At 46.0% G+C, this 23,830-nt stretch overlaps 1 protein-coding gene across 15 annotated transcripts in view; it reads right to left on the bottom strand.

The window, feature by feature from the left end:
* Positions 1 to 4,892: 4,892 nt before the first annotated feature.
* EIF4E3 (eukaryotic translation initiation factor 4E family member 3) overlaps positions 4,893 to 23,830 on the bottom strand; it is a 65,896-nt gene continuing 46,958 nt past the window's right edge. For 8 of the 15 annotated variants that reach the window (XM_081159223.1, XM_081159220.1, XM_081159222.1 and 5 more), the window contains 5 exons: positions 17,652 to 17,746; positions 16,077 to 16,137; positions 13,540 to 13,606; positions 10,850 to 11,005; positions 4,893 to 6,835 (listed from right to left, as the gene is read on the bottom strand). In XM_081159223.1, coding sequence (XP_081015349.1) covers positions 6,789 to 6,835; positions 10,850 to 11,005; positions 13,540 to 13,606; positions 16,077 to 16,137; positions 17,652 to 17,746 — 426 coding nt within the window. In that variant the 3' untranslated portion in view covers positions 4,893 to 6,788. The remainder of the gene's footprint in view (positions 6,836 to 10,849; positions 11,006 to 13,539; positions 13,607 to 16,076; positions 16,138 to 17,651; positions 17,747 to 23,830) is intronic. The other 7 variants (XR_014000324.1, XR_014000325.1, XR_014000326.1 and 4 more) reach the window with 2 other exon arrangements.

Raw genomic sequence — 23,830 nt, 5'->3', positions numbered from 1 at the left:
GACATCACTAGACCTGAGGCCCGCACGGGACACACGGCAGCAGCAACCAGACTCACACCCGAGAGGAGACACGAGGAACCTGAAGGTCTCGGAGTGGCAGGCCCCCATCAGCGTTGCCACCACATGCCCCGCGTCCAAATGAACAGAGCGCCACACACACAGCCCGGGGCTGCTTGTTTCCACGGCGAGGAACAGGAAAGCCTCCAGATGAGCGGGAGAAATCAGAGTTCGCTGGTACTTTTGTTTGTTTTTAAAGGGACATCTTAGCCAGAAAGGAAGAGCAAATTCACTTTACTTGGCTAAATGAGGACAAGTGAATCTTCTGGGCAAATTGTAGGGCAAAAGAGAAATAAGGATAATTAACTTATTCTAAATGAAACCACTCTTAGTAAAGGGTAAAGAAAAAGAATTAAAGTAAGTGAAGTGTGTTTCCTACTAGACTAAGTGAGCCCCATCACCAAGTGTGTTCAGGGGGGCGCGCGCCGGAACGCTGGGAGCCCGCACACCGGGCCTGGGCAGAGGTTTCCGTGCGTGCTGGGTGCACGGCTGTGACCTCCGCCACACGTACGCCTGGAGCCGCCCTGAGATGAGGCAATGCGCTGGGTAAAACTGCATGAAATGTTAAACTCGAGGGAGGAGAATGACATGTCTACACTACGGAACCCAGTTACAGAGAATTACGGGCAACACATTAGGAAAGATTAAATTCTACAAACTAGTGAACACTTAAACCCCACAAAGTTATAACTTGAAAAAGAAAGGAGCACAAATTCATAGCAATATAGTCCCAAATTAGAAAAGTGCAAGAACCTTTGCATGAAAAGTCTAAACATTTGCATGAAACACATAAATCACCACACTTTCAAGCAGGAAAAGTGCAGCCTAGTCTTACCTTATTGCTGCAAAAGGCTGGAATAAAACCACTGACTTATAGAAGCAACTTTCACATGTATTTGAACATCAAACACAACACACAATATAAAATAAAAAATAACTAGAACAGAAAAGTTTTCATTCTGACCTTAAAAATCCTGAGCAAATCACTGGATGAAGCCAGATCAAAGGAAGGGCATTCCACCAGCTTGGAGCCATATGTGAAAGGGCCCCAACCACACAGGCCACAGATGGTACACGGCTGGGGGGGCCACGAGCAGATCCCAAACATACGGCAAATAAACTCGCTTCAACTTACGCAGGTAGGACAGTTTGAAAGAATGAATAATTTTGAATACAACTGATGAGATTTTAAATTTGGGACAAATGGTGCAAACTAAAGTGTGCTCACAAGTTTAAGTGCTGAAACCCTTTGGTGTAATAATTTAAATGAAACTAAAATCTCAGTGAGGATACATGCAAAGAAGATAGTTACAACTTTTTATAAAACCATGCAGTGGTTATAAACCAAATTACCTGATTAAGGTCTGAGATATTCGGAAGGAATTTAATCTAGGCTCACAGAATTAATGGCTGTATTTGAAAACATAAACCCTGTAAGTTTATTAAAATGCTCGAAGTCCCTTAATATTCTCCGTTCATCATATAATGAAAGTGCTAAAATTAAATTTTTCACTTTCCTAAACCTTTACTGAAACTTGCCTTTTCATGCGTACAAAGGTGAGGCGGCGTTAAGTTTCCGTAGAAAACGCAGCAGCACTCAGATCTACTTCACGCTCCTGTCTGTAACGCACAGCTGCCAGTCAGTAATTCCCAAACAAACACTTGTTCCAAAATAAAAGTTTAAAGAAGTTCTCGGGCTTGAACATTAGAAGTCGAAAGCTTCATAATGAAATCCGGCATTTCATTAAATGCACTGATAACTTTTTTCAGGCAGCAACCGAAACAAACATTTAACACAGACGCCTTCAACCTCATGACTTTTGAAGGACACAAGAGCACAGAATATCCAAAAGGCGCTTTTATTGGATATTCTAGTCGGGGACATTCATCACACACAGACACAATGGGATTAAGTGTCAGGAGCAATGGCGAACAAGGAAACGGTGACTCACGGCGACTGCTCACCACTCTCGGTTTAGGGAATACTTCTTTGATTTTTTGACACTTCCAGTTTAGTATCAGCTGTGCTAAGCTACATCTAGGAGTGACAATTAATTTTAGTGGAAATTCACTCCCAGGCTACTTGGAGAGTCATTTGAACAGTTTTGCGTTATTTTACAGGCAATTTTATAGCTCTGTTACGTTCACTTAATCTTGTTCAATGATGCTGAACCCAGATGCCATCAGACATTATAGAAAAGCAGTTACTGCACATATGGAGTAACTACTTTTTCTGAACATTAATTTCTTTTTTCTTAACAGGCTGAAATGGTGTTTAGAAAAGAGAAAAGGCACCACTCTGTAGTAAAGGTTTTATGTTCTGGACTTGCAGAGCTGGGCTACCTGCTAGTGCTGCAGTCCTGGCACAGGCTCTGTCTATCGGTCTTAGCAACAGAGGCTCCTCTAGCCAGTCAGTCTGAGGCATCCTAATCGGGCACCTGAGAGAGCTGGGCGCGGGAGGCTTTCCTTGCCTGCGGGGTTGGGTGTAACCAGGGACGCTCAAAGTGAGGGCCGAGGACTGTCCACACGGCATCCCTGGGGAGCTGCTAAAAAGGCAGAGCCAGGCCCACCTGCTGCCATCTCTGAGGCTAGGCCGTCTAGGGCTGGGGGGGAGCTGGCACCAATGATCCTCCTCCGCCAAGGGCTGGGCGGGTGGCACTGAGAGATGATCTCGAAGGTCCCTTCCACTCTAAAATTCTAAGTCTGCGTTTGTTTTAAAAGTGGTGTCCTGTCAGCTGGTGAATGAACCTGTACAGCAGCAGAGGGAGACTTTCAGCCTAAGTCAGAGTGTTCTAAGACTGTCCCGCACACAGACACAGTAAGCAATGAAGCAGGCGGTACTGGTACTGTCGGTGTGTCAGGGGCCTGCTTGGGGTTTTCCCTCAGGGGCAGCGGAAGAGCCCCTCGAGTCACTACGGGCGCAGAGGTCCCCAAGGCCTCTCCTGCACAGCACCTCCTGGGGCTTCCTCTTCACCTCTGGCCTCTCTCAGTTGTTGAGAAAATTACCCAGGCTTTTCCACAATCTCGATTCACCAAACTCTTACGAAATTTTTACAATATATTCTTTTGATAAACTACTACAGGCAGTCCTCTACTTTCACTTGTAGTAAGTGAAATCTTACAGAAACAGATTTAGGAACAAACAGTAGACATACTTTAAAAGGGGACTTCCATACTCACAAAGCTAAAAATCAAACTGCAATTTTACTTCTCCCTTTGGCACAATATTTGAAGAAATAATTCCTACATGTTACTTTATTTCATTCTCTCTCTAGAACTGCTTAAAAGCTCAATGAGAGCCTACGATTTGAGATTTTAAGCACATCTGGAGAATTCTATCTTTGACGCATTTTATTAGGTGTAGAAGAGCTAAACCTCTGTGGGTAGTATCAAATTTTTATAAAACTGTAAGAGCAAAGTGCAGTAGGCTCTCAAAATAATTACACAAACAGCTGAATAAATTATGCTGCTCAGCCAGGCCGCGGGCAGGCACGCAGCGCCCCCATGCGGCGGCTCTGAGGTCATCAGCTTGGCAGGGCTCAGGCAGGGCTCTCCCAGCAACGCCCCCTCCTGTCCCAATCAGGTCACTTCCAGGCACCAACCTGTGACGGTGCTGCGGTCAGAGGGAGGGACTTGTGGGGACTGTTTATGACAAGGATGTCTCATTACAAAGACAGTCTCAGCAGCGGTCAGACTGGACCAGAGACACAGTGCTCAGCGGGCGAGATGCTGGGGTGAGGCCGACAGGCTTCGCACGCTCTTGCTCTAAGGAAGCCTGATGGACGTGGCCTGCAGACGCCAATGTCCAGCTCTGTCTCCAGTTAGCCCCATGCCCTTTAACAAAGGACAGGTTTGGTGGGTAGATTGTATATTGTGTCTATGGGCCCAATTTTATTCAAAACTTCTTTCAACTATAAAGCCTTGTGACTGAGTACATGAGCTAAATTCAAGAAGAAGGTTAGAGTGAGGCTAAACTCCTTTCAAGTTTATTGGAGTTGTGTTTTTCTTTTCATTTTTTTCTCCGTCAACTGTACCATAAATTTAACAGCCACATTATAGTAAATATGCATGTTCCCTGTAAACGTTCCCCACGTATCAAAAGTGCGGGAAAGTAGAGGGTGCGGGGAAAGACAACCTGCAATGAGAGTCAGCATGTCAGCAGTGCTCCTGAGAGACACTGAAATACAATTTATTTAAATGAGTAGTGTTCGCCCTTATTTCACAGTGACCTTCCTTGCTGTGAACAGCTGAGCCCTAAGCGCTAGCAGCCTAGGGAATACTGGGAGGTGACAAAACACGCTGGTTTCAGAGCCCCTGGCTCTGCCCCAGACCCTGAGGAAAGACAAAGACAGAGTGAGCTCCTCGGCCTGTGTGTGTCTGTGTGGACAGTCTAGACGGCACCTGCTAGGACGCGGCCGAGGAAGGCCCAGAATTCATCTGAAAGGCCTCGCTGGCACTCCCCAGCATTGGTCGAGACGGGGATACTGTCCAACACAGAAGTCACAGGCCTCACAGGACACTTCCTTGTAGCTCAGAAGAGATACCTTCTTTAACCCGAGAAGGCAAGGAGAGGCTTTTAAATTGATTAAATCAGCTTAGCTCATACATCTCTTATGAACTAAATATTCAATTAAAACATTTTCAAAAGCAAAATCTGACAAAGTCCTCTCTTAAAGTAATTTAGATGATAGGTTCTTAACCCAGAGGAATTAAACCCTCCTCGCAGCTGGTATTTTCCAGAGCTTCAGGAATAGCTGCACGCGCCTGGACAAAGCTCTACTTGTGTGTTAAGCCGTGATTCATGGTCAATGACAATATAAACTAGAAAACACTGGTGTGAGCCTAACATTCCTATTTATTTTATTTTTTTTACTTCAAAAGCTACATACATGCAGAAGTTGAACATGTCATCACAATGCTTTCAGATAAAGTTCAAAAATAAAAATACTTCAAAATCCATTTACTCATGGAAGCTATGACAATTATAATGACGATAAGTCAATTATAGCCTTTTCTAATCTATCAGAAAAATACTTATGTTATAAAAAAAGAATTTTAACTCATGTGTATAGTAATTTTTAAAATTCTTGATGAATAATAAAACGAGCTGGATGTTAGTACAATATTTAAAGAAACAAGTTCCAGGCTTGTGAAAACGGGTCTGATATCCTTGGTACCTCATTTAAAAATTGCTGAAGAAACTCAAGTTTAGAAACAAAGCATTTTTTAAAAAACTATGATCATTGTTATTATGGTTGATGTGGTTAGTAATGCAAATGAAGGGTACAACTTTTATAAACAGATGTTGTTGAAAGTCCTTTCAAATGTTTGAATGAAGAATTTTATTTACAAACACAGGTTGGAGGCTTGAGGTACCTCTATGGCTCTCTGCTGGTCAACACTGCAAGAGGAATTAAAAATCCTGGTTACAATGAAGCTCTGAGCGCTCGGCCTTTCTCTATAATGTGTAAGCACCTGAGAGCAACCCTGACCCCAAAAAAGCCCCAGCAGGAGGCAGCGCCTTCGAAGGAGCCCACCTCTTTCAGGTAGAGCGGGGGGAGCGTGCAGAGGCCAGGCGGCCAACAGGCCGCTGAGCGAGTCAGCGCCAAAGCGTGGTGTTTCCTTCCACCAACACCAGAGTTGCTTCGGTAACAGAATACAATATATATTAACAATTCCAAAAATTAATATGAACAGATACACACTCAAAGTTCAACTTTGTGAATGTTCACATTCATCCGGGAAACGAGCTCTAACTTCCTGCCCCTCAATGAAAACGCAAAGGAAAGCTGCCCGCGTGGGAGGACTGCTGATGGCTGGAAATGACACCCAATGTGGGCAGCAAAGGGGGTCACTTAACAAAAGGTGTGACACTGATGTGGAAAGCCCTAAGTGGGTACATACACCCAAAATTTGGAAGAAGCTTAATTCAAATAATTAAAATGTTCCCTCCTCTTTAAATCAGAAGTATAAGGTTTCTTATCTGGAGAAACCCCTTGTTACCATCTAAACCCTCCCATGAGAGGGCCAAACTGAAATTCTGGTCAGAAATATGTTCAGAGTCCAAACCTGGAGTTTGATTTGTATCCTGATACTCAACTGTCATTATAGTTTTCACGTTGGGCAACTGAACTATTTTTTTCCTCTCATACTAAAAAAAGTCTTAAAAAGGAAAAATAAAAGATGTGTATGCTGTCAGTGCAACATCTGATAAAGTGGTTTTTCTTTTCCCCAGGACAGAAAAAACAATGCCAGTGCCTAGTACGTACGAGTGTGTCGCAACAAATAACACTCAAGACAGGTTTCACCCCGGGTATTCCTGCCAGCGCAGCGTGGTCTGCAAAAGCAGTCCTGTCATGATTAAGCATATTCTCATTGACTAGGTGCAACATAGCTACTGGAAGGGAAACTGGTTTCTTGGGCCTCAGTGAAAGGAGAGTGTACAAAACAGTAATTAGACCAAATAAGGAATTTAAAAGGGCAAAAAAATTGAGTGAAAAGAACACAGAATTTAAAAAGAAAAAAAAAAAGCAAGCAATGTGACGGCAGAAACCCACAGTGTCCCCCACCCCACCTGCCGCTGTGAGTCCTAGGTGCCAATCTGCAAGCACAGAGCCCACTCTAAATTGACCAGCATCGGACTTCGGCAAGTCTCCTCTTCACTCTCCCTCCTGTTAAGACCGTTTCCAAAACCAATCAGCAAAGGACAAAGAATTCTTTACAGAGTGCAATTAGTGTTTTCCACGTCCACCTTCAAAAGCATGATGCTCTTCATGGGCTAAAGGACAGAAAAAAACAAAAAGAAAGAAAGGAAAGAAAACTTTAAGCAAAGGATGGGGCAACCCTTCTCTAAGGCATCTGTCTCATTCCATTTCCCCAAATGCTGGCAAGAACACAAATACCTTTTTGTGCCAGTAACTGTTAGCTAAGGCGTGCATTTCCTGAGAAATGTAATAATGAAAATTAAAACAAGGAATAAACAAGCCACGGGCATGCTGCCTGCTTCTCTCGCTGTGCCGGGGAGGATGCGTAACCAACAGAGAGTATGTGGGGCTCCGAGCAGATGCTGCAGGGAAAACGCGCCCCACCAATGCACGAGCAGGGAGGGACCTCATCTTACCCAAGACAGGGCCATTCACAAGCCTATCTTTAAAAATAAAATAGAACAAAAATAAAACAAAACAAAGAACAACACCAGGGTGGTAACGATTATGTCTCCCACCCCTGACCGCCCTCTCTGGGATATGAAGTTTCATGAAATTAATGGGTCTTTTATTTTTCCTGTGCATTTCTTCTCCCCAGCTATACTGCCTGGCTTGCAAATTACTATTTACAATTTTAATACTCTAAATAATAAATTATCAAAACTATTTTTCAAAGGCTTAAAACTTTGAAAAGTGGAAGTGGGAAATGGGAGACTTGTGAAATACATAACATGTCCTCCACGGCGAAGGGCCAGGATTGACTCTACTCGCTGGTTCTGGTTAACCACCATCCTGAAGCAAGGGCAGGTTCTCTTTCAGGGAAAAGTCTCTGTGGCTTGAGTCTGATAAAACCAAGGGCAACTCAGGATCCCCTGAGCTTCGTCTCCCCTCCCCACCCTCACCTCAGTGAAGCTGTCCTAGAAAGGCAATGGCGCTGGCCCATTTCCCCTCTGAAGCCCCTCCCAGTTCTCTGGTTTCAATATGCACCGAATTCTTCGGGTGAGTGGGGGTGGGGATGGGACCATCTTCCACTCAGGATCACCTATATGCTCTCCCGGTCTTCTCTTCACTTGCACAAAACACTGGGAGAAGCACACCTAGGCTTTCCTAAGGGTGGCCTGCAATCCAAACTGATTTAATTGAACATTTCTCACAAGGAGAACTACAAATATTTCATTTTGTATAGTTTTCATTCTTTTTAAGGAAGATTTTCAGGGCAGACACGGAAAAAAAAAACCTGCTCTGCAATAAAATATACAGTGCTGTAGGTCACACAGGGGAGCCACGACCTCACAGCAACGCTGGGCTCCAAGGATAAAACTCGAGATCGGAACTATCAAAAGGTTTCACGACTTGTGAGTGTGAGGGACACTGCAGTGCTGTGACTGGGACAGGCCATGGAGATAGCAGGATGGGCATTCAGAGCTGGGAGAGCTCTGTTCACCCAAGGCTGGCAGAGAGGGAATATGGAAATGCCTGAACCCAGGACTCAGCAAACTTCCTGGAAAGGGACACAGAATAAATATTTTGGGCTTTGCAGGCCATAGGCCTCTATGCCAATCACTGACTCTGCCACCGTAACATGATGCAGCCACAGATGAATGTGCACAAACGGGCACTGCTAGGTGCCAGCAGCCTTACACACACGTGGACACTGAGATATGCATTTCATACAGTTTTCATGCACTGTAGTTCTTCTGATTTTTTCCAACCACTTAAAAATGTGAAAACCATTCTTAGTTGCAGCCCATACGAAAACAGGTGACAAGGGGCCAGATTTGGCTTGAGGCTCGTAGTTTGCCAACCTCTGCTCTAAACAATTCTCACATCAGAAAAGACATCTGTCATTCAGCTGCTCTGAATTTGGGGAGAGGGCTTTCTGTCCACTGGGAGTTTCTCAGTCAAATAAACTATCTTTATCCAAATCATATATAACTTATCAGCAGCCCAATTCTCATCCACCCTGCAGGGAACTCTGCCGTGTCACCTGGCTCCACGCCCTGTGAATGCTCACAGCAGAGTGCTAGGAACAAGACCCAGTGAGCCCACAGGTGGCCATTCTAACTCAGCTCCCTCTCCAGCTGTCCCTCAGCAGGCTGGGCATAAGGTTTCTGCCCATGCCTTAGCTTTCCAGATCAGTTCTGCAGCACCTGATGTAGAACCCTACTGAGTAAAGGACTGCCTGCTGCATGTAAATTAAAGAGAATTGCTTCTTGTTTTCCAATTCAAATTTTTGAGTAATCTTTGAGGTTTTAAATGTTAATTTATGCCATTAAAATATGAATTTCCACTGAGACCTGTAGCCAGTTCTGTGTTACCCACAAACTTCCCTTGGCCTCTATCTTTAGGGTGTCTATTCAGCTTGATTTAACTGCAGCTTTCTCCCTTTGTTTGGCTCCCCGCAAGCCCCTGCCCATCACAAAGCTAAGCAGGGACTCAGTCTTGCTCAGTCTTACCTGATGGGACTGCCACTGCCCTAAAAAGCAGCCTAACCACTCTGTGGCCCAATTATCTACTGAAACCTCTCATAGCATGCTGAACCTGCTGCTAACCAACATGTTACCTGGAAATTTAATAATACAATTTTGAAGTAGAAGGGACCTTGGAGATCATTTAAGACTAACCTCCTTGCTACTTAGATGAGAAAGGGAAGGCTGAGGAGTGACTTGCTCAGGTCACAGTGTTGAAGTGGGACAGAAACCCAGAGTGCCTGACAGGAGTCCCAACTGCTTTCCTTCCCTTCTGAGTGAAGTGCAGAGCTGGCTGGAGGGCAGTAAAGAGAGTTTAGCCGGTTCATAGAGGGCCGTGTGGCATCCTTCCTTCGTCTCTGCTGTGGCTGGCCTTGCAGAGTGCGAGAAGAGAGACCTCGGGGACCTTTCGGCTAACATTTGTTTGAAAATGCAATTAATGTTCCCTGAGGAATGAAAATTGTACCTACAAATGTGCTACTTCCACACGCACCACCAGTAAGCGACCCCACAGTGCCTCTTGGCCCTTCTATTTAAATTGTCATCTCAAATGAGGAGCTAAGCACCTCCTGAGGCTCTGCAGCCCAGCCCAGGCTCACTGCTGAACTTCAATCACCTGGCCTGGCTGTGGGATTTCTTAGAGGAAACAAAATTTCACTTTTCCCCTCCTTTTTGCCAAGGAGCTGAGAAAAGTGAAACAATAAATGAAGTGTATTTCAGCGACTCTAAGATGCATTTTCCCCACTGGCGCCCCTGGGATCAATGCTGTGTCACAATTTCACTGGGGGCCTTTTACTTTTCTTTCTTAGTGATATGAAAACAATCCTACCACCAGGGCATCTTAGAGTCAATGAAATACAGTAGTTAAAAAAGCTGGGTTACTGACTCTCGGAACAGTTTGGGAAACAAGAAATTTATCACACACATGTGTAAGGCTGCCAATGCTTCGCTCTATCTCATTGACGAAAGTGTAGCCTGAGGTCCGAGCTACCAGACATTGGTTAAATAGCACTAAGCTATTTTCATTACGACAAAAATGACTTTTTCAAAAGAGCACACAAAAGCAATGAACATGAATCATGATGGAAACAATGGGTCCACACACCTATTCATACTTTTTCATTCCATCACTGTGCGTGAAGTCTGCTCAGCTGTCAGTCATCCATACTGAGGAAGCACCAGCGCTCCAGAACATTCACTCATCCTGTGCTCAGAAGAGCTCCTCCACAAACACAGATGCTATATATTGTAAAGTCCTGTTTGTGAGGGATGACTGAGTATCTACCTGCCAGCTCATATAGGAACAGTTTTGTTATTGTTGCTTCAAATAAAAGGTAATTTTTTCTGAGAATGACAAATTTAAGATCAGGTTAAAATTTTTGAAATGATACATACAACATGTATCTCCTCTCTGATCCATGCATTTAGGTAAGAATTAAATCTCATTCTAATTTCTGAGACTAAACTTTTTTTAAAACACTTAAATTTATTTTATTGAAATATTTTCTGGATTATAGAATTTCAAGTGATTCTGCCTTCACCTCATTTGCAACGCACTTTCTATTTTTAAAAGTATGACAGAATTATCTAGAAAGTAGTAACTGGAAACAAAGCACTTACGTTTATAAAATACTGCTTTAAAAGCTATGTGGGGCAGAAGTTCATGGATCTTTTCTAAAACGGTCGCTTCGCCCACTGAAGAGGCATTTACATTCCAGACTTGGACCACGTCGTCTCGGTCCCGGACACTCACGCTGACTCCTATGACTTCGTCATCTAGGGGGAAGACAGGGAAAAAGAGATGAGTGACAATTTCAAGTCTGCCAGCATTGTTTTCTAAGCATTTATTACTTTACCTGTAAGTTATAAAGTGATAAAAAGGTGACACAAGAGAACCCACAATAAATACTTGTTTCTAAGAAGAAATACTGGACAAAAAGCACGTTATTGGGCAAAAGCTGTAGCAATCACATCACATTTAACCGGGAACTTAGATAAACAAAGCGTTCAAGCCAAACACATTTTCCAGATAAGTAATTTACTCTTTTAACATGTTACCAAAGTTTTTTGACTATTTCTTACTGTTTTGATGAGACTTTTTCTAAAATGAGTTGCATAACTCTGCCCTCTGAAAGCCAAGTGAACTCAGATGAACTCTTCCTCGATGCTTGACTGTCTTTGTTGAGAAGAGCAAGTATTTCTCCTGACTTCCTGCCAAGCGCTCAGATATCCTGGGGTGGTTAGTACTATTTGCCCCAACACTAACTGGACGTGGACTGTGCATTCCGAGTTGCTCCCTCTGCTTTCTGTGGTTTGTCTCCTTTCCTATGAATTCTTCCTGTTCCCCAGGGCTTTGCTCGAGCCATCCCTGTCCTGTGTCTGGGCTTTTTAACTGTGGGCTAGAGAATCAGTGACCATTATAGTACCGCAGTGGCTGGACATTAAAGCATTTACCCACATTAATTAATGGAGGTCTTTTTAAAAAAACTGAATCCTGGGTTTAGGGCTACCTGTAGATACTTGAGAATGGTGGCTGGTAAGTACTATGCTCTCATATGCTCCCTTGCAGACCCTCTGTGGATGTTAATTTGAAGTGAAATGATAGGAGTAAAGACTCATGGCTCCTGGTTTTCACATGTTCGTGACACATTAATGAAACAGAGTTGGCTCTCTGCACCTGCACATTCAGCACCAATAGGTAAAAGAGAAAGGTAAGCATCAAAATTAGAAAATGTTGCTTTAGTAAACATGCTTTGCCCAATTTGCTGTAAATCTGTAAATCTAAACAACTTCTTCAGTACAGTGGTCATGAAGTCTTTAGGAAAATATCAGTGTTCTCCAGTCTTTTGATATTGCACATTCCTACACTTCTGGCCAGAGGGAGCTGAGGATGCTGAGCTGTCGAGTCCTGCCTGGCGTGGCTTCTGGTAACGAGCGAGGCACAGCCCACAGACCTAGCACAGCACTCGCGGAAATGGCAGGTAAGAAGGCTGTGACTCTCAGGCAAAGGCACATCCATCGGCAAACGTGGAAGAGTCTTACGTAGAGTCAATCAGCAAAACCCTGATTAGTTTAGGGCACTGGCAGCATGAGCAGTCAGGACCAGGGCAGGCCGCTGATTAAAGATGGGGAGTGGGGCCCAGAGGGATGAGCCACTTCAAGTGGCAGAGCCAGTTTTTAATGGTTAATAGTTAATGGAGTTCCTGAGTCAACCACAGAACAATAGGTCTCCTTTACTCAATCCTGGCTGTTTATTATTACTTAGATAATTTTCCCTGGTTCTGGAAACAGGAATAATTCACACACAAACTTTCTCTCCCAGGGATTTCTATATTTACGATTATACCTAGGGTGCATTTTGGCTGCATATTGTGAAGTTGCTAACCACTCCCTATTAAAATAAAAGGAATCTTATTTTTAAGACAATTTTGTCTAACCCAGGTTTTGTCTTCAGTAAATAAAAAGAGTGGTGTAAGAAGAAAGTAAAACAAAAGCAGAATTACCCAAACTGCTGGCAATGAGTTGGAAGCTGGCCACGGGACTGGGAGGCCGCCGGCTCTGAGGATCACACTAGCCAGCACATCTGCCGGCAAATTAGTCAACACCGTTTCGTTAAAAAAATCGCAACTGAATGCTAAACGGGAAAAACGTTACTCTAAACGTTACCTCAGAAGCATCCAGAAGGAGCCAACCAAGAAAAACAAAACTTTAAGTGAACAATTCAGTTCCCCTCTTTGAGTGGTTTCATGATAAAAACAAAGAAAAATTAAAATATACTCAGAAAATTCACTCAGTATTTGAAAGTGGTCTCCAGAGTCACGTCCTGAAGACCTTATACTTTAGCTTCAATAGTGGGGGGTCATAGCTGAAAGGCTGAGTGCATCCTGCCTACTCTTTACTGCTCCCCTTGAGCAGGAATGAAGAGAGGAGCTGGAGGAAGGGGAACGGGGCTGAGGGGGACAGAAAGAATTGTGCCTACCTAGCTATAAACTTCCAGAGCCCGACTGATACCAAATTTTCTTTTCTTTCTGCCTATTTTGAACAGATGATCACAGATACGGTTAAGATGAGTTATGAGGGAACATACATACGCATATACACAGACATATACTTAGTACACACACATGTAAATATGTATGTGTACATATACATAGAACACTAAGTGCCACAATCACATGAAAAAAAAATCTCAGTAACTTCACAGTTACAAAATAAACAACTTCAAAACATGTAAAAAGTCAAACACATACAAACTTCTGCAAGTAACAAGCACAAGGCAAGCACAGGGAGAGGCCGCGCTCGCTCTTTACCTGCTGCGGCGCAGTCTGTGAACTGCTCCCCGATAGTCGCTAACAACAACTCTTTCCAAACTGTGGACTGGTGTGAAAAAATAAAAAAAAACAAAACCAAAAAAACACAATGTATATATATTTTTAGACAATTATACTCAGGAGCTAAACAAGTCCCATTTTCCGCAACTTCACGTGCTTTCCATGCCCATGCTTAGAGCCCACAGACGCCTCCAACTACAGGCGGGACACCCACAGGGGCGCGTGCTGCCGTTCCACAAATAACGTTACAGACAGATGCAGTGACCCAGAGGCACTAACTTCGTGTCCAAAAGCCTTGGTGTCCTAAGTCACAAGGCTAATTTCTAGTGGACCCCTGATAAAATTCAAACAAGGGGGAAAAACGCATTAAAATGATTTAATTTTCTGATTTCTTTACCTCTCTCTGATTCAGAATGTATCAACTGGTTACACTTGAATACTATTAGCAAAATCCTTCTCTTCCAAACCCTTTCCTCTGTTTTCCTTGCAGTTTGTAAGGTACTTCAAAGGTTACACAGCAAAGAGCACTTAGGAAATGTCTGGGTTACTGAATACTAGACTTGCCAACGCCCACTCCGGAGGCAGGCTGTCTGCCCTAGTGACAGAGCCCTGTGAGTGTCCGTGTGCACTTCCCCAGAGGAAACAGCGCGCGGTCTGCTCCACCTCCTGCCAGTGGGAACATGGAGTCCTCTCTACTCAAGATCTGCTAGTGCCACCCAGCAAACAGGCCCCTGAAGGCCTGCAGTTCTGCCGGTTATTCCCCCTTGAGAAGTTCTTGGTCCCATTTATCTTCCTTGCCCCGGTCCACAGTCTCTGAGCTCTCCCAGAACTGGGTCTGAATCCTGGCAGGCTGCTTAGCATTTGTGAACCTGGCTGGGCAGGCTATCAACCTTTCTGAGCACGTTTCCAGAGGCGAACAGGGAAAAATAGTAGGGCCTGACCTCCCAGGGTTGTCGTGACCATGCCTCAGTCAGCAGTGCTTTCAAAGGGCTTAGCTCTGATGCAGCCGACTCAGCCATTCCATAAAGAGCTGTATGTCTGCTTCATGCCAAGGGCTCAGTGCATATTAACCACAATACCAGTGTTTATCATTACGTTCCAACGAGCGGAAAGCAGCCTCGCTGAACCATTGTGACCTCTTACTCTCAAGAGGGGTTTTCTTTTCTCCTCCCTAGACCCTCCCTCTGGTCTACTTGTCTCCCATCTAGAAATCACCCTGTTTTCTACCTGCCCAACTGTGTTCTCTTATGGTCAGTGGTGCAGCTCAGGGGGAGGGTGGAGTTAGGGGAGGGAAAGTTCCCTGTCCTGCTCTGGGTGCAGACAAGGGTGGCCACCAGACCCACTGGTTGCCAACTAAGCGTGCACTGAACTGCTCAGGATGACAACACTGTACAGACGTGAAGTGTTACTTGGGACTGAATGTGACCGAGTGGACTAACAGGGAAAAGGCAGACATGCCTTTCAGCCTCTTCACAGAAAGTTGGCATCCTGATTGTTTCTACTAGAATTCAAAGTCTAGTGTCAGAAAATAATGTGAAAAGGAAAACTTGTTGAAATTTTTAAAAACGTGCATTCTCTCCTCTTACACTATCTGCTTTTTCTCCTTTTTAAGGGGCACAGAGTGGATTCACAGGCCCTACTTACCTGGTTGTCATTTGCTCCCGACATCGTGATATACGCCAACTAACAGACAAATCTTGGAGCTACACATCCTGACAATAGCCTGCATCTTTAACAAACAGATCTGGCCACATCTTAGGTGTGTGCTTATAGGGAAATGACTCCAGCTCAAGCCCATGGGTCTCTGGGGACATTTCAATTCTTTGAGCTTATCCACATGAAAGAAACCACGGAGAGGTGAGAATGGGTAGCACTTGCCCTTTCATCTATTTTCAAAGCCGCTCTCTGGTTTCCCAGGGCTTAAGAACATTTGAACGTTCACTTTCAGTCGGTGTGGTGCACTAGAGTCCACCCACCCCTGGGAAGCTGAGGTTTCTGAGGCTTGGCCACAGCAAACCAGCGTCTCACCAGGCCATTCCTCCAAACCAGGTTCTCATGGGCCTCATGTGAAACCCCACAGAATGGTGAGACCCAGGCCTCCCCAGCACCCCCACTCTCCACACCATGGTCATACTCAGTACCACTTGCCCCCAGTGGAGGAGGGACAGGCTGTTGGAGGGAAGGACCCTGCTTCTTGCTTTGTAAAACTAACATCCACATGTTACTTATGGCTTGGTGAGAAAACGACCGCCTCAGAGATAATAAGCTTTCTGTAAAAGTTACAGGCATTCAGCTCTTCAGACCACATGGCACAGACCATGACACCTCTTCTAGAGACGCACAGTGGTGTAACGGAAGGGGACGGTGCAAGGCAGGAAGCCGCAGGACAGGGCAGTTTCTCAGCCCCATCCTGTCCCGAGGTGACCGGGCGCGCTGTCTGAAAGCACAGGACGGCCTCGTCTGCAACCAGCGACTCAGGCCCAGGCAGTTCTAGGACAGGGTCCGAGCACACCCACCGTGCTGTCCTTGGGCACTCTCATCTTCCACGCACCGCCCTTCGCATTACTCTCTTCTTCCCTGGGTCAAACAACGTCTGAAGTTACAACAAGGACTTACTTTAACAACAGATGACAATGAGAACAAAAAACAACCAGCACTCCTCAATAAACTCCCCCAGTCCTTTTATTGGGAACAGAAGTAGATGAAAGAAAAAGGAAGGGGGTGGGATGAAGAGGGAAGAAAATGAAATTCAGTGACCACAAGGGCAGGGAAGGGGATGGGAAGCCAGGCTCTCAGCCCCAAGGAGGTGGTCCTGAGAGGTCCCCTAGGTTGCCTGGGATCGGTATATTAGCACAAGTATTTCACCTATGTAAAGGCCTTTATTGTTTGGTATCAGGGTGATGGCATTGTCTCTTAGGTCCATCAGGTGACCCAGCCCCTTTGGTGGAAATTTTCTGTGTCTCCCTCTTCTGGTAAGAGCATCCCAATTTCCCTTTAAGGAGCCACGTGTCCCCTACTCTGTGTCAGACCCATTCAGATAGGGGTGACTGCACTCCCTAGCTTCAAAGATGGGCTTATGACTCTGGCTCGCCCATGAGATATTGCCTCTTCCCGTGCTTGTGATCGGCCAGGGCTGGGTGACCCATGTGAGCCAATGAGAGCCAGCCCTGGTATCTTCCGGGCTGGTCAGTGCTGACACAGATAACCTCGTAGGGTGCGAGCCTGGGGGCACTGTGAGCCCTTTTGCCACCACCAACGGGAGGGCCTGAAAATTAAACCAGTGCTGAGACAAGCAGAGCACATCTGTTGGAGCGCTCCGCTCCTAGAGCACCTGAGCACGCACCTGTCAGCAATCAGCGTCACCGCTGGACTTCTCAGGTACAGGGCCCCAAATTCCATTTTTTGGCTCAGATTTAGTTCCTGTCATTTGCTACCAAAGGAGATGACATACATTCCCATTTTATTAATGACTATGTAACTTATAACAGTTGAGGGACATGCTTTAACGATGTATTACTAGCTGGGACCTCAGCCCAGGCAAGCTGGCTGCCTGTCCACCTCCCTCATCACTGCACCAAGCTATTAAAGGGAGTCCCTGCCCAGACCCCAGGCCACGGGCAGTCCCACACCTTCTGTGGTCTGTGTAAGAGAGGTGTCTTTGGTGACATGATCTTGTTCAACCATACAACAGGCATGGATCCCACATCTGTCCCCCTCAGCTCCCCACAAGTCTAGAAGCTTTTCCACTCAACTGCCCAGGTCATCACTGAACAAATGAAAGAAGACACCCAGGTGATGCACACCCTGTGCAAAGGGTGGCACCACCTCAAAAGCATGAGTGATGGCCTATTGGTGGCGAAACTGAATGGGGCCCTTGGGGGGAGACCGAGAGCTCTTCCTACCATGCTGAGCCCATGGTGAGCGGGGGAGAGGGGCCGGAGGGCAGGGGCTTACTTCATAATTAATAGCTGAAACGGCTGCCAGCACCACCTGAAGAAAAGTGCTCTGCATTCCAACTCAGCATGAAGTGTTTAATGAGGTTACAATCATTCCCCTCCCACCATGACCTCAGGTTAACGCTAGACACTTACCAAAGCGGTCGCCTCTCTCCTCTCATTAAATGATAACTACATCTCAGAGGCAGGCTAGTCACCGGAGGGATGTTATTGTACACACTCCAGAATATCTTCAAAAGAAAAACACTTTGTTTAATATACCCAGTATTGATTTGTACCATGCCACTAGATTATAAAATTAATGAATTAAAGAAAAAAATCAGATCCTCATTAAGTCCTATCCATCCAAAATAGATTTTTCTCAGTGTTCTAATTTTCTGCTAGAAAACATTAGCATAACATTAAAAAATGTTCCTTGCTGAAGTAGGGCCAAGTGCTGTGCTTCACAGTGCCGTGGTCACTAAGCAAACACTCCTGTGCAATGTACCTCCACATACACCAGGAAAGGACCTTGCTAATGGTTTTCCTGACAAGTAGATGGCACCTGATAAAGCCCTTGGTGTTGAACACACACGACCCACGTTTCCTGTAACACAGGCTTCTCTCCAAGCCTACGAGGCTGCGCCCTGGACTACGGGGTGGGGGGAAGGAAGACGCTGGGCAGAGTGGCCCGAGTGCTCCTCCGCCTCGCGGAGACGGCGGCAGCTCAGCTGCCCGAGGTGCGGGGCGGTCTGGACTGCGTGCCTGTGCTCTCCTCACTCACAGTGCTGCTCGGAGGCGGCGGAGCCTGGCGCGGCGACAGGCTGAGGGCATCGTCCAAGAGGACGAGAGCGGGCCCCGCTCTGCAGCCCGGGGGGACACGAGGAGGAACCGGCCTCGCTGGAACGCGGCCACGCCGGCACCCTGCTCTTGGACGTCCAGCCTCCAGAGCTGTGAGACATCCGTTTTTGTAGTTTAAGCTGCCAGGCTACGGCATTCTGTGAGAGCAGCCAGAACTAATGAAGACAGAGCGGCTGGTAGACAGAAACATTATATAATAATAGTGTAATAGTAACAGCAATACTACCTGTAGTAATGATGCCAGGCTTTGGTCTATTAAATTTTACATGTTTGTGTAATCTGTCCCAATGACAACCTCATTAGGAGGCACTATTTTTAAGCTGTTTCACAGATAAGAAAGTTGAGGCAGACACTAACCTGCTCGAGCGCCCCTGTTCGGTGTAACCATTAGGGTTTGGATGAGATTGTTTATGAAGAACAAAGCCTTCCCCAGTTTGTTTGGAGTGGGCTACAGGATTACTCGGCTACGAATTCATTTATGCACAGAATCACACCACCAGTGAGAACTAGGCTCCTGTGTGGGGAGGCGAGTGAGGTCACCGTCTGTGTCTCCTCACGGGTCTACAGGGAAGAGCACAGCAGCAGAACTGGAAGGAGGAGCCCCAGAGCCTTGTGGAGAAAAGCGGTGCTGGGACGAGGCCACATCTGTGCTGAAGAGGGCCCCTCCTGCGTGTCTGAGCCTGTCTTGTAAAAAATTAACGCTGAACTAACTTCAAGGGCAGCAACAAGCTGTAAGGTAAAACTGACGGCAAAAATCTGCCTGCAGGGAGATTGATTAATTAGGGATCCCAGGATCCCTGTACTAATGCAGTGCTAATGTGGGGAGTAGCTGAAAATGGATTTGTAGGAACTGTGGGTCCTCAAGCAGTTTCCACTTTTTTAGGGAAGTACTGAAGGAGACCAGACTTTGCCAACCCAAGATATGCCTTTTGGCATATTATTTTAAGCTGGTTATTTTTAAGAATCAAAAGACTCAGAAAGAATCTTTGACCCTTCCCTTTTCCTGCCTAGGGGAATTCAGGTAGAAAACCCTGCTTCAGGAAGGTGGCCTCTGCCCATTCCCCTCAGCAAGGCTGAGCTGTGTGTGATAGATGGAGGCTCCTGCCAAATCTGTCTGTTGAACTCCCCTCTCTGCCCCACTGTTTGGGATCCCCCAGCGTGAATTTGTTTACCACGTTTGCTTTCCCATCTCCCTGAGAACTGCCTGCTTTCCCTTTGAAGTCCCAGAGCCCAGCTCCCCCTGCTCAGTCCAGAATGGCACATAAGCCTCAACTGCCCAATACGCCCTGGGGTCCCATATTCTTCTGGACACCCCATATGTACATACATAATAAATTAGGTTATTTTTCTCCTGTTAATCAGTCTCATATCAATTTATTTCTCCTGTTAACCAGTCTCATGTCAATTTGATTATTAGAAAGGTGGAAGGAAAATTATTTTTCCACCCCTAAAGTTCCTACCCTATAAATGGTTTGCTCTTAGTGCAAAGAATAGGGTAGCTCCAATTCTTTGGTTTCTGTCTGTCTGTGCACATGAATAGGTAGAGCCAAATTTGGTGCCAGGCAATTTGATTCCAAAACCTGTGTTCTTAACCACTAAGCTATTTCTTTTGAAAACGTTACCATGTTTTTTGGAACATCTTTCTTCCATCTCGGAAGCCACAGACCAGTCACAGAAGGAGGGAATGTTTAGAGACGTTTTCTCGCCAGTAAGCCCTTGGTGGCGTCCAGCACAGTGGTGCTGTGGCTCCAGCCTGGGACTCTCACTGTGAGGTGCTGATGACCTGTGCAGAACTTATAGGCGAGACTATGCTAAATGAGAAATCCCTGCCTTAGGTGAAACCAAAAGGACTTCGGTGCAGGAAACTTCAAGTCCCCTAAAAGGCATTCCCATACCACAGCACCTGCCCGCACTGCTCTGCCGAAGTCCTGGAGTCCTGACTTCTACCTACTGTTTGAAGCACCTTGAACAAAATGCTCTCCTGTTCCAAAGGTGAGAAAACACCCTAAGGACTGTACTAAGGTTTACAGCTTCTTCCTAAGGTTTATAGCTTGACCCTCAGGTTTACAGCTTCTCTTGAAAAAACCAGAAACACACACTCATTTTGTTAGTCTTGGCAAACCTGACAGATGACAACCTGAGGAGACAGCAACAGACTCAGCTCTGACTCAGCGTGCTGATGAGAGACACGGCTGTCCACCTGCGCACGAGAGCCGACGAGCGAAACACCTGGGGACGCACCGAGGGGAGCCCAGTCTAAAAGGCGGCACTAAACGGGCCTGTTCCCTGCTGCAAAGCACACGCAGTACCCGTTAGGTCTGCGTGAGGGTGAGACAGCTGAGGGAGGGGCCCGCGTCACGCAGCGCCTCAGACCCTCCCTCCTGCAAGCGAGAGGCCCCGCACGGAAGCTTTGTTATTCATGGCCGTTTCCTTGTAACGCTTTTTCTTTTTAGTTGAAACACCTACATTTCACTAGAGATAGAACCCAGCAAATAGACTACAAAGCAATTAGGCTTATAATTCTATTTGGGCCTGCAAACAATAGATTGCAGTAAAGCTAAAACCAAGCACAATGTTTACCAATGATGGTCAAATGGTTTTTTCAAAAGCCTAAAGAAAACCCAGGTCAAGGAGAAGAGCAAGAGCTGGGCGTCCTTCACTGAGCCAGCAGTGGGCACCGTGGGGAGTCCTGGGGAGCGGAGCCGGGTGCCCGCGGGCAGCCTGTGCAGAGGCCACTCCTCGGCGGGAAGTTCTTGAGCATCACTGCGGCACCTCTTCTGCTTAACAAGCAGGCCAGATGGCTGCCCAGTGCAGACTTAACTCTAACGGAGTTAGGAGCAGAGTTCCCAGGACAGTCCCCCCAGGACACACAGCCCTGGAAGCCTCCTTCCTCCCGGGCAGCAGGGCGAACGCAGCCATTTCACTGGCTAACTCAGCTCCAGGTGGCAAGTGAGCGCGTGGACGGCCTGAAATGGGGAAGCAGGTGTGGCCAGACTCAGCAGATAAAGATGACGTCTTGATAAACCCGTTTGCTAGTTCTGACTGGAGCTACTATGCCACACCTGACAGTCCTCTGCCAAAGAGAGAATCATCCATTGCCAGGGAAACTGGCAAATTTTCTTCAGGGGTGTTCTGAAGAAAAAATACGAGAATATACTTGAGAAAAAAAGATGCCACGTGGTGACAGAGAGCAAAGTGTAACACAAACACCCAGCAATGCACCTCCAGAAACCCAACCCTGCCCAGTCCAGCATTTCTTGTGAGGGTTGCCACATATGAAGCAGGAGAGTATTTTTCAAATGCTAATGAACATTTTCTTTCATCAGGTGTTTCTAGCTGTCTGGGGCTTGCTTCTCACCAACTGAATCTGAGCAGATGCCCAGAACAAACGTGGCTACTGAGGACCTTAACGGGTGTTTTCAGCTCGGAGCAGACAGGATGGGAGGAAAGCAAAGTGCTCGAGGTGTGCAGGAGCTGGTCACTTGGAGAGAAATGGGTTTGCTTGGAATTCCAAAAGGGCTTGACTTAAAGTGAGAGCCCAAGTTTTGAGGACTGATGGCCAAGCAGATCAGATGGAGGCTGTCAGGGCCATTTCCCACCCCGCAGGAAGTCGACAGAGAAAAAACAAAGTCTGAGTTGGGGACTTAAGCAGGGTTTAAACTTTGAGAGAAGTTCCTGAAAAGTCTGGGGAACAGCAGAGCAGTGTGCAGCCTGCTACTAGGTGCAGCCGACTGGTAGATGATTCCTTATTGAGGTTAATATTTTTAAGTTCAGAGGGGCTCCATACAAAACCCAAGAACTTGTTCATCTCAGGAGCTTAGATACTACTGAAAAAAGGGTGATACTTTGTGAAGAGGTGACTAGACAAAAAAAATCAGGATTTGGGCCCCTAAAGGTGTAAATCGTGGGAAGGTGACTAGGAAATACAAGGTAGATTAGAATTGTTTAGTAAGGTTTGTTATGTAGACTAGGGATGAAAAAGGGGGGCACCTTCACAAAGGGAAACTTAGGCCCCAATGTGAGGCAGAGAGCAACTCCTGCGTGCTGTTTCTTAGCTGCCTTCAGCTCAAACTAATCCTTCTGGTAAGAGGCACATTCTGATCACCTTCAGAAGAGACCAAGTTTTACCTCCGAAGTGACTAAATTACTTTTACTTGGCAAGATTTAGTCTGTCCCCTGCACCCCCACCCCATCCTCGGAAGGGCCTGCAGGCCAGCTGACTGGAGGGTCACAGGTAATTCAACTTCGGTTCTATTTCTGCACAACTAGGTTGTGACTATATGTTGATCCCATAAACATGTAATGAATAAATTCAATGATAATAAAGAATCCTGTCTGTTACACTTATTAGCCTGTGCTGGCCACAGCTATGAAGTAGAACTTGCTTCAGGTCTCTCTCTCTCTCTGTCTCTGGTGTGCAGTTTCTTTTGCTCCTCCCCTTCCCCCCTGGTTCCCTCCAGGCCACTCTACTGCAGGACACCGCCTGCCCTGGGCTGCCCTTCTGCAGGGAGTACTTGGAACCAATGGTCTCATCATCTTCCATTATCAACACTGACTTATAAACCTCTCCTTCTGAAATGGCAGCCTCGCTTCCAGGGGTTGGAAAGCCACCTGTTGTCCCCACTTCATGGCCTAACTTCATGTGCACAGCTGCATGCTTCTGAGGGTGACATCTCGATGTCATGGGCACATTTTCTTCATTTTAATAGAATACATATATTTTAAGAAGCCCTTTTGTTTATGGTAAATGATTCTGGATATTCATTTACAGAAGAAATGTCATTTTCTATATAAGTAAAAATCAGTCAACTTGTGGGAAATACTGGGTAGAACCCAGTACCAGTGGGACACAATGTGGCAGAACTTGAAGTGACAACACAGACGGCTGAGGGGGTAGAGATGCTGCATGGCAATGAGCTTTCGGGTGCAGTTTTTGGTCTCGAGAAGCAAGGCTGGAAGACACTGGGAGTGAGGAGCCCTCCCTTACAACTCACACCTGGTAGGTAGCTCTTGGTTCTCCCAGGGGTGAGACCAGGCTTGTTCAGAGCTGGGTTCCATTCTGCAGAGCATCCATTTTGTACTTAAAACACAGGTACTTAAAACACTCCCCTCCCCATCAAGGTCTCCGATATGCTGAGGACCTCAAAGTATAAAAGATGCATGGTCTTTATGTGAAAGTAATCACTAACAATACACGGTTCTTACAGCTCAGCCAAATGCAAGTGGGGAAACAGGCATGCGTAGGGATGCTGTTTTTAGTGCTAACAAAAAGTTCAAGAATCAACCTACAATCACAGGCTAAAAAGACAGTGGGACAAAAGCAAGTCTTCAACTGACTTTAAGATAGAAACCTAGGCTAGTCCTTCAACACTAAGGATTATTCACAGATATTAAGGACACTCAAGGGCTGAAATCCCAAAAGTTATTGATGGGCAGATATGTCTTCATAAGTAGGGGTGTTAGCTATGGTGTAA

The sequence above is a fragment of the Miniopterus schreibersii genome (genome assembly GCF_964146895.1).
Source record: "Miniopterus schreibersii genome assembly, chromosome: 15".
Classification (NCBI taxonomy): Eukaryota; Metazoa; Chordata; class Mammalia; order Chiroptera; family Miniopteridae; genus Miniopterus; species Miniopterus schreibersii.
This window is presented reverse-complemented; position numbering and strand designations above follow the sequence as displayed.